At 46.2% G+C, this 11033-nt stretch overlaps 1 protein-coding gene across 1 annotated transcript; it reads right to left on the bottom strand.

Annotated features, from left to right (window-relative positions):
* Positions 1–1834: 1834 nt before the first annotated feature.
* LOC140202112 (interleukin-17F-like) lies at positions 1835–9445 on the bottom strand. The gene is made up of 3 exons (XM_072266972.1): positions 9350–9445; positions 4647–4873; positions 1835–2158 (listed from the first exon to the last, which is right to left on the bottom strand). The coding sequence occupies exons 1-3, from the start codon at positions 9371–9373 to the stop codon at positions 1921–1923; spliced, it is 489 nt and encodes a 162-aa protein (XP_072123073.1). The 5' UTR covers positions 9374–9445; the 3' UTR covers positions 1835–1920.
* Between the last annotated feature and the right edge of the window lie 1588 nt (positions 9446–11033).

The following is an 11033-nucleotide window of genomic DNA, read 5'->3' as shown; positions in this document are numbered from 1 at the left end:
ATGCATGTGTGACAAATAAAGCAAATTTTAAATCAGACTTTTGCCTGTCTTCAGCCAAGCACCGTTGATCGCAAACACTCAGACTGGAAACCACAGATGCTTGAAACATAAATCTTTATTTTAAAATTAAATTGTACAGTGAGGCTCTTTAGTCAGAAATATTTCATATAAATATTTTAAAAAATAACTTAATAAATTAATAATTAATACATTCTGACACTTCCCTTTGCTTCACTTCCCAGACCTCAGCTGGACTTCTCCAGGATTTCTCCTTCCTGCCTGGCTTCCTACTCTGTCACGACAGTGAGCAGAGGCCGTACCAGCCAGCAGATGTGAGCCAGGATTGTGCCAGTTCAGACTGGGGGCTGATGTAACAAGTCAGCTGCTGACCACAGATATGACATGGCCATACCGCTGGGGTGATGCTTACAGTCAACTCAGGCCTTCCCGTTATACTGTCCCACGATCTGGGCACGTCACCATTCGGTTTAAAGAGCTGGTAAAAATGGCAAGCCTTGCTAAACAAAGGTTCAGCTGAGGGCATTAGCCAGCGACCAGCTGATGGGTTGTGACTTCAGACGCCACTCCCGGGGGGTGCTGTTGTCTGTCAGCAGCTGCATTACCTAGTCTGGCTGATGGAGAGAAAGACAAGGAGAACAAAAGATCGATATTCTGTGTGAATTCACTGACCAGATGCTTCCAGGACTGGAGGGCCTGAGTTTTAGGCAGAGGGTGGGCAAGCTGAGGGAATTCATTTCCACAGACAGCTGTGCAGGCCAAGTCATTTAAAGCAGAGGTTGGTAGGGTCTTGATTAGTCAGGCTGTCAAATGTTACAGGGGGAATGGGGCCGGGATGGATAATAACTCAGCCGTGATGGAATAGCGGAGCAGACTGGATGTGCCCAATGGCCTAATTCTACTCCTATGTCCTGTGATTTTTCACCGAGTTCACTGACTGCACGGCGAAGGCAAAAGCAATGTCAGTATTCATTTCCAGAGGACTAGAAGGTAAAAGCAATGATGTAATGCTGAGGCTTTATAAGGCACTGGTCAGACCACACGGAGTATTGTGAGCAGTTCTGGCCCCCTTATCTAAGAAAGGGTGCGCTGGCATTGGAGAGGGTCCAGTGGAGGGTCGCAAGAATGATCTTGGGAATGAAAGGGTTAATGAATGAGAAGCGTTTGGTGGCTCTGGGCCTGTACTCACCGGGGGTTAAAAAAAAATGAGGGTGCTTCTAATTGAAACTTATTGAAAATCAAAAAGCCTAGATAGAGTGGATGTGGAGACAATGTTTCCAAAAGTAGGGTAGTCTAGGACCCCAGGGCACAGCCTCAAAACAAAGGGACAACACTTTAGAACAGAGATAAGGAGTGAATCTGTGGAATTCATTGCCACAGGTGGCTGTGGAGGCCAAGTCACTGAATATACTTAAAGGTGAAATTGAGAGGTTCTTGATTAGTCAGGGTGTCAAAGGTTACGGGGAGAAGGCAGGAGAATAGGGGTGAGAGGGATAGTAAATCAGCCGTGGTGGAATGATGGAGCAGACTCGATGGGCCGAATAGCCTAATTCTGCTCCTCTGTTTCATGGTCTCGTAAGACGTTCTTGATTAGTAAGGGTGTCAAATGTAATGGCCTTATGGTCCTATGGTCTCCTTGTGAAGCCTGCAATTCTAACCGCTCAGGCTGCAGGATCTACTGAAGGCGTTTATTCTCAAGCAAAGCACGGGCAATACTGTGCTGGTGGGGCCTCTCATTATGTTGGTGACCGGCTGGAGTGGGTGCTTTAAAGCAATACGTTAGTCTGGCTTATGATGAAAATACTGTCTCCCTCACTGTGACTCTAGTTCGGAATGCTAAAGGAACGTGCTACTAATTGGCTTAATATTGCTTTCTGCTTTGGCCGCCTGGGGCTGTCTCTGTCAGGCAGTATGCACGTCTGGGCGGACGCAGACACAGGCAACGGGCACCAAGATCTTCTCCACATGGAAAGTAATCTTGTTGCCAGGCGACGACTTCTTCCTGAGGACAAGCATCTCCTGCTTGACCAGGCGAGTGTTCAAGCTTTGGTCGGGAAGGCCCCGGCTGTTCAGGCAGTAGCTGTTTCTGCACTCTGCCCTGAAGATGATGGAAGGGTAGCGGTTATCATCGGAGTCCTTTCTGCCGGAGGAGAAAAGGGGGAGAATGTCAGTCACAAAGTCACCGGGACAAATATACTCTTCCTTCATCACTCTGGCCTTGAACGGATGGTAGTGGACATGGCCCAGTTGGTCATGGTAAAGCCCTACCCACCATTGAGCACATCCACAAGGAGCGTTGTCTCAGGAAAGCAGCATCCATCATCAGGAACCCCCTCCACCCAGGCAGGCTCTCTCCTCCTTGCCGCCATCAGCAAGGAGGTACAGCCTCAGGAACAGTCATTGCCTCTCAACCACCAGGCTGCTGAACCAGAGGGGACAACTTCACTCAGCCCATCACTGAACTGTTTTCACTGTGGACTCTTCATCTCGGGGTCTCAATATTTATTGCGTATTTATTTATTGTTATTACTTTTTTTTTTGTTGCTTCTTTGTATTTACTACGAATGCCTGCAAGAGAGTGAATCTCAGGGTTACATAGAGTGACACGTATGTACTTGATAATACATTTACTTTGAACTTTGAACCTTAGGTGCATAGGACAGTTACCCACTCTCAGTGTGGGTTGTTTGGAATCTCCAGCATCTGCACAATCTTTCCCAGTGGCTGCCCAGTTTAATTCTACGACACAATCCTATTTTGACATACCCATCCATATGCTTCTATTGGGCCAGGGTGAGGTCACTCTCATATTCGAAGAGCAACCTCTTGTATTCTGTATTATGTGTGTTTCCTCAACGTTTCCAGCATCTACAGAATGAGATGTACCACCAGCAAATCTGGTTGCATGGTTAATGACCACTGTAGGTCAATGGTGGAATCTGAGAGTTGAGGGATAAACTGGCTAAGTGTTGGATTATCTTTATTTGTCGCGTGTGCATGTTGAAGGGAGGGGGTTAAGTGGAGACAGGTTCTGTGCACTGGCCGGTTCCAGCCACTATCAATGACGCTGGCATTTGCCTCCAGGTAACAGGAGCCACTCAGCAGGCCAGGCAGCATCAGTGCAGGGAAGAGTCCCAGCTCGAAACTTCTTCCCTTCCACAGATGCTGCCTGCCCTGCTGAGTTCTTCCTGCATGTTGTGTGGTTACTCTGGATTTCCTGCATCTGCAGAAGCTGTTGTGTTCACAATAGAAAGAAGCCATTTCGTTCATCAGGTCTATGTTGTAAGGAAACATGAGAATGCAAAAGAAAACTGCAGAAACTTCACAATTCCAGCAACATAGCTGAGGACACTCCATCATGAGTGTCCAAAAACTAACAACAACGTTCAGAGTTCAGTCACATATACAACACACTGGAGGAATTCAGCAGGTCAGACTGCATCTCTGCAGGGGAATAAACAGACAATGTTCTGGCTCGAGACCTTTCATCAGGACCGGAAAGGAAGGGGGCAGACGCCAGAATTAGAAGGTGGGGAGAGTGGAAGAGCACCAGCTGGCAGGTGACAGGTGAGACCAGGTGAGGGGGAAGTGGGTGGGTGAAGGAGGGGAAGGGTATGAGCTGGCAGGTGACAGGTGAGACCAGGTGAGGGGGAAGTGGGTGGGTGAAGGAGGGGAAGAGTACGAGCTGGCAGGTGACAGGTGAGACCAGATGAGGGGGAAGGTGGATGGGTGGAGGAGGGGAAGGGTACAAGCTGGCAGGTGACAGGTGAGACCAGGTGAGGGGGAAGGTGGATGAGTGGGGGAGATAGATGAAGTAAGAAGCTGGGAGGTGATAGGTGGACCATGGGAGAAAGGGAATGAGGAGGGAACCAGCGGGAGGTGATAGGCAGGTGAGGAGAAGAGAAGGGGTGAGAGGGGAGTCAGAGTGGTGACTGGAAAAAAAGGGGATGTAGAAATTGGAGAAATAAATGTTCATGCCATCAGGTTAGAGACTACCCAGGCAAAATATGCAGTGTTCATCCTCCAGCGTGATGTGGCCTCATCGTAACAGTGGGGGAGGCCATGGACTGGCATGTCAGAATGGAAATGGGAAGTTAAATTCCTAGCCTGTATTCCTTCCCCTCCCTCCACCTTCTTATTCTGGCTTCTGCCCTCTTCACTTCCAGCCCTGATGAAGAGATTCAGCCCACACAGTGGAGATGCCAGTGTGCTGAAGAGATCGGCAGTGATGGAAACAGCTATTCCTTGTAGGGTGCGTTTGTTTAGCTGGCTGTGCGGGAGGTAATGGGGTCTATAAAGGCAACACAGTAGCTTAATGTTATGACAACGCCTGCAATCGGAACAATTTCTAGCGTATGTACGCTTTCCCTGCGACCGCGTGTGCTTCCTCCGGGTGCTCCAGTTTCCTCCCACTGTCCGAAGACATACTGGTTAGTGTCAGTGAGATGTGGGTTTGCTATGTTAGCACCATAAACATGACAACAGGTGTGGGCTGTCCCCAGTACATTCTCACACTGTGTTGGCTGTTGATGTAGACGGAACATTTCACTGTGTGTCTCGATGCACGGTAGGTGTGATGAATGAAGCTAATCTTTATAAAGAAGAGAGAGGGCTGTAGGGCCACTTACTTATAATGCCAAGGGGACAGAGAGCGGTTCCTGAAGGAGGCATCGTGGAAATGTTGGCTGTGCTTCGGGAAGTCGGCATGCAGCTTCAGGTTCCCCAGTTCCAGCGTGTACTTTGTGGTTCTCCTCAAGCGCAGGTGGCTCCCCTTCCTCCCATTCTTCTTCCCTTTCGCTGCCGCAGCGGGGTCTGTCATGGCAGCGAGCAGCAAGGTGACCAGCACCGCAGTTACCTGGAGGCAAACGGCAGCGTCGTTGATGGTGGTTGTGGAACCTGTCTCCACTTAACCTCCCCCTGCCCCCACATGTGACAAGTAAAGCTAATCCTAAACTTCAAAGTAAATTTATTATCAAAGCACATATACGTCTCCGTGTACAACCCTGAGATTTGCTTTCTTGTTGGGAAACTCAATACATCCAACACAGAATAATAATAGAATCAATGAAAGACTGCCCAACTTGGGCATTCAACTGTTGTGCAAAAGAGAAAAAAACTGTGCAAATCCAAGAAGACAGAGGTAATAATAGTAATAATAAATAAGCAATAAGTATCGAGAACATGAGATTAAGAGTCTTGAAAGTAAGCCCCTAGGTTGTGGGAACAGTTCAGTGATGGGACGAGTGAAGTTCTCCCCTTCAGTTCAAGAGCCTGATGGCTGGTGGGTAACAACTATCCCTGAATCTGGTGGTGTGGATCTTGAGGCTCCTGTATCTTCCTGATGACAGAGGTGAGAAGGGAGCACGTGGGGGTCCCTGACAATGGATGCAGGTTTCCTGTGATAACATTCTGTGTAGATGTTCTCAATGGTTGAGAGGGCCGTATCCACTATATCTTGTAGGATTTTCTAATTAAGGGCACTGGTGTTTCCATACCAGACTGTGATGCAAACAGTCAGTACACTCTCCACTACACATCTATAGAAGTTTGTTGAAGTTTTAGATGTCATGCAAATCTTTGCAAACTCCTCAGGAAGTCGAGGCACTGCTGTGGTTTCTTCATAATGGCACTTACGGGCCGGGCCCAGGACAGGTCCTCAGGGATAATAACATCGAGGAATTTAAAGTCGCTGACCCTCTCCACCTCTGATCCTTCGATGAGGAGTCTCTGAAGCTCAAGCTTTGGTCAGACAGCAACTAGAGTGTTGTGAGTGGTTTTGGGCCCCTGATCTATGAAAGGATGTGCTGACATTGGAGAAGGTTCAGTGGAGGTTCACAAGGATGATCCCAGGAATGAAAGGGTTAACATATGAGGATCATTTGATGGCTCTGGGCCTGTACTTGCTGCAGTTTAGAAGAACAGAAAGGGATCTCATTGAAGCACTTTGAATATTGAAAGAGTGGATGTTGAGAGGATGTTTCCAATAATGAGAGTCTAGAACCAGAGGGCACAGCCTCGGAGCAGAGGGACATCCACTTATAACAGAGATGGTGAGGAATTTCTTTTAGGCAGAGAGTGGTGAATAATCTGTGGAGTTCAATGCCACGGATGGCTGTGGGGGCAAAGCCATTGGGTATATTTGAAGTGGAGGTTGATAGGTTCTCGATCCACAAGGGTGTGAAATGTTACAGGGGGAAGGAGAATGGCAGAGCAGACTCGAGAGGAGCAGAATTACACCATTCGCCTACGCCGTATGGATTTCCTACCCAGAAACCGTGGGGATCACTGATCCACGATGATCTTAAGCTCAAGGTCAACTTTCATCTGTACAGCAAAATGGAACAATGTGACCAAGGTGCAAAGCACGGTACATACCATGTATCACATACAGTATATCACAAACTGTATATCACATACCATATACCATATATCACATACTGTATATCACAAGCAGCACATAAAACAATATTAGCACAGCAACACACACAAAACACTCGAGGAACAGCAAGTCAGGCACCATCGTTGGAAAGGAATAAACAGTCGACATTTCAGGCCGACACCCTCCCTCAGGACTGAGAAGGAAGGGGGAAGACACCAGAATAAAAAGGTGACAGGAGCAGAAAGAGGCAAATGCAGGTGGGTGGGAAAGGTCAAGGGCTGGAGAAGGAAGAATCTGATAGGAGAGGAGAGTGGACCGTAAGAGAAAGGGAAGGAACAGGGGAAATATTAACACAAAAATTCTAACAGATAAAAATTAGCATGTGGCATGTCACTGTAAATGGATTAGAAGGTACGAACCCGCACAGGCTGGTGGCATCAGCCCCACACACCACGGGCACTCCATCAGTACTATCTACAGGAGGCACTGCCTCAAACTGGCAACATCCAGTATCGAAGATCCCCTCCTTGCAGCCTACGTTATCTTCATTCAGCTACCATTTGCCAGAGTCCCACACCACCAGGTTCAAGAACAGCTGCTTTCCTTTAGCCCTTCAGCCAGCACTACCCTCATCACTATGACCACTGAACTAAAATAGACAGTTGACTTCGTTCTTGTTGGGTTTTCTTGCAATAATTATGTACGATATTTCATTTATGTTTCTTATATGGTGTTTGCTCTTTCCTTGCCAGAACACCCACCCCACCCCCAGCACCTTGCTGGAGCTCTGATGCACATTTGATGTCAGAAACATAGTCATAGGCTACTACAGCACAGAGAAAGGCACTTTGGCCCACCTAGTCTGTGCTGAACTGTCTTTGTGCCTAGTGCTATCGACCCGCACCCCGACCATTTCACTCCATACCCCTCCCATGGACCTATCCAAACTTCTCTTAACTATTGAACTCAAACCCACAGCCACCACTTGTGCTGGCAGCTCGTTCCACACTCTCACTACCCTCTGAGTGAAGAAATTCCTCCTCATGTTCCCCTTAAACAGTTCACCTTTCACCCTTAACCCATAACCTCTAGCTTGAGTCTCACCGACCTCAGGGGAAAAAACCTACGTGCATTACCCCATCTATACCCCTCATAATTCTATCCAATCTCCTGCACTCCAGTTAATAAACTCTCAGAATGTTTTTATACTGCTGATGCAAAACAACAAACATCATGACATATATCAGTGAAAACAAACCTGATGCTGGTTCAGATTCTGCCAAGCACTCAAATAAGCAAAGAATGGAACTCAGTCGACCTAATGTGGGTAAATAGGTTTAGTATAGATAGGTTTACTGGGTAAATAGGTTTAGTATAGATAGGTTTACTGGGCAAATGGGTTTAGTATAGATAGGTTTACTGGGTAAATGGGTTTAGTATAGATAGGTTTACTGGGCAAATGGGTTTAGTATAGATAGGTTTACTGGGTAAATGGGTTTAGTATAGATAGGTTTACTGGGCAAATGGGTTTAGTATAGATAGGTTTACTGGGCAAATGGGTTTAGTATAGATAGGTTTACTGGGTAAATGGGTTTAGTATAGATAGGTTTACTGGGCAAATGGGTTTAGTATAGATAGGTTTACTGGGTAAATGGATTTAGTATAGATAGGTTTACTGGGCAAATGGGTTTAGTATAGATAGGTTTACTGGGTAAATGGGTTTAGTATAGATAGGTAGACTGGTAAATGGGTTTAGTATAGATAGGTAGACTGGGTAAATGGGTTTAGTAAGAATAGGTTTACTGGGTTAGTCTGAAGGGCCTAGTTCTGTGATCTGTGACTCTGTGGCTCTATCCACTTTATTGGTCAGAATCACAATAGCAGTAGCATGCCGAATTTTGCTGGTTAATGGATAGAGTGGACCCTGGAGTGTAGGGGATTGTGGGTAAAATAGACCCATTAGTAATCATCCTCGGTCCTAATCCCATAACATGGGGGTCACGGTTATGGGATTATACAACATGGAAACAGATCCTTCGGACGTCACACACATGCTGACTAAGTGAGCTAGTCCCATTAACCGAGGGGCTCTGTGGTTCCCTGTCCATGTACCTTTGCAAATGTCTTTCAAAATGTTGTAATTGTTCTAATATTACTTCTATGCTGCATGATCCTCGAGTTGGGAATCTCAGTTGAGCGAAATCCCAGCAGAAGGTACTTGGGCAACAATGAATGATTGAGCAGCAAACACACACACACACACACACACACACACACACACACACACACACACACACACACACACACACACACACACACACAATGCTGGAGGTACTCAGCAGATCAGGCAGCATCAATGAAAATGAATAAACGAGACCCTTCATCAGGACTTTGTATATCTCTACCAAATCTGCCCTTCTATGTCTTACACTCCAGGGACTACAGTCCTAACCTATTGAAACTTTCCCTGTAACCCAGGTCCTCAAGTCCTGGCAACATCCTTGTAAATTTTCTTTGCACTCTTTCAATCGTATTGATATCCAGCTGCTCATTGGGTGCTTCCAATGCATCGACAGTTGTCGGTGCCTGGAGGTTTATGGCAGAGGGAGTTTCTCCCTTCTGCCGCCTGCTATCGGGGACTATCAGGAGTCGATTGGAACTTTGAGACTTTTTTTTTACCGTTCCTATGGTCTGTTCTTTATCAAATTATGGTATTGCTTTGCACTGCTGTAACTATATGTTATGATTATGTGGTCTTGTCAGTGTTAGTCTTTGGTTTGTCCTGTTTTCTGTGCTATCACTCTGGAGGAACATTGTATCATTTCTTACTGCATGCATTTCTAAATGACAATAAATGAGGACTGATTGTTCTTGTAATATAAATCTAAAAGATACCAGCATCTACGATCTCTTGTGGCTGCGTGCATTATTTAAAAACATCGCTTTTCTTACCATCAATCTGCCCTTGTAAAACATCTTGAAGCCTCTTGCCTGCTGCGGCTGGAGTCCCACCTGACGCTGGTCGTTCTCGAGCTGGGCTGTGATCACTCGAAAGTCTGCCTCAAGCCTGTCTGCTCGAATGGTTGCTACATGCCATTTTATTGAGGGCAGACTTCACGTGGTTCACCGCAGATTACTGGCAGACGTGCAGGGGTTTCTACCTTCTCGCATGGAAAATGATATCAGCAGATGACTGAGTCAGGGGTTGAGGCTCAGAGAGTATCCAGGTTCATGGACTTTCCTCCTCTTTCTAATAATTTAGAGCAGAATTAGTCTGAAAACCACATCTAACCTACTTAATGTCAGAATCAAAGCAGCGACCTGCATTGGGTTTTAGAGCAAGCTTATTCTTTAACTCTCTGTGGTCTTCGTAATGACTCCTTTTCTTTCTGGAGGCTAGCTATTTGGACGCAGCTTTTGGCTTTTAGGGGTGTACAGTGTTGAGTGTTCCCAACAGGTTGGCCAAAGATCCCGGTCCCTGTCCAGTGCTCTGGTTGCAGGTAAACCCAGGGGAAAATGGTGCGAAATAGACGGAGCCAGAACCAGAATCAGAACATAAGACCATAAGACACAGGAGCAGAATTAGGCCATTCAGCCCATTGAGTCTGCTCCACCATTCCATCATGACTGATTTATTATTCTCCCTCAACCCCATTCTCCTCTAAATCTTTTATGCCCTGACTAATGAAGAACCTATCAACTTCCACCTCAAATATAGCCATTGTCTTGGCCTCCACAGTGCCTGTGGCAATGAATTCCACAGATTCACCAAAGAAATTGCTTCTCATCTCTGTTCTAAAGGGACATTCCTCTATTCTGAGGCTGTGCTCTCTGGTCCTAGACTCCCCCACATCCTCTCCACATCCACTCTATCCAGGCCTTTCCATATTCAGTAGGTTTGAATGAGATCCCCCTCCCTCTCATTCTTCTAAATTCCAGCACATACAGTTTAATATGTATATATGGATTTATTTTTCATTCAGAAATCTGATGACAGAGGGGAAGATGTTCCTAAAACATTGAGTGTGTGTCTTCAGGCTCCCGTACCTCCTCCCTGATGGTAGGAATAAGAAGAGGGCATGTCCTGGGTGATGGGGTCCTTAATGATGAGTGCTGCCTTTTTGAGACATCACATTTGAAGATGTCCTGGATGCTGTGGAAACTAGTGCCCATGACAGAGCTGACTGAGTTTACAGATTGCTACTTCATTCATTCAGTTTCAGTTAGTCATAGTGTCTTAACACAGAAACGGTCCCTTCAGCACACCTAGTCTATGTTGAATTATCACCCTGCCCTTCTCATCCATGTATCTATCCAAATTTCTCTTAAATGTTGGAATCGAACATTCATCCATCACGTCTGGCTGGCAACTCGTTCCACACACTCATCACCCACTGAGTGAAGAAGTTCCCCTCACGTTCCCCTTAAACACTTCACCTTTCACCCTTCACCCATGACCTCGAGTTGTAGTCTCACCCAGCCTCAGTGGAAAAAGCCTGCTTGCATCTACCCTATCTATACCCCTCATAATTCTGCATATCTCTATCAAATCTAACCTATTCAAACTTTTCTTATAACTCAGATCCTCAAACCTGGACAACACCCTTGTAAATTTTCTTTGCACTTTTTCAATCTT

Source organism: Mobula birostris, chromosome 8 (assembly GCF_030028105.1).
Source record: "Mobula birostris isolate sMobBir1 chromosome 8, sMobBir1.hap1, whole genome shotgun sequence".
NCBI classification, from domain to species: Eukaryota; Metazoa; Chordata; class Chondrichthyes; order Myliobatiformes; family Myliobatidae; genus Mobula; species Mobula birostris.
The sequence above is the reverse complement of the archived record's forward strand: the minus strand, read 5'-3'. Positions and strand labels throughout refer to the sequence as shown.

Excerpts from the sequence above, each read along its gene's own strand:
- LOC140202112 (XM_072266972.1), bottom strand. The coding sequence starts at position 9,373 with ATGTTTTACAAGGGCAGATTGATG. Across the intron at positions 4,874-9,349 it reads TTTACAAGGGCAGATTGATG|GTAACTGCGGTGCTGGTCAC; the intron begins GTAAGAAAAGCG and ends GTTTGCCTCCAG. Across the intron at positions 2,159-4,646 it reads CTGTCCCCTTGGCATTATAA|AAAGGACTCCGATGATAACC; the intron begins GTAAGTGGCCCT and ends CTCCTCCGGCAG.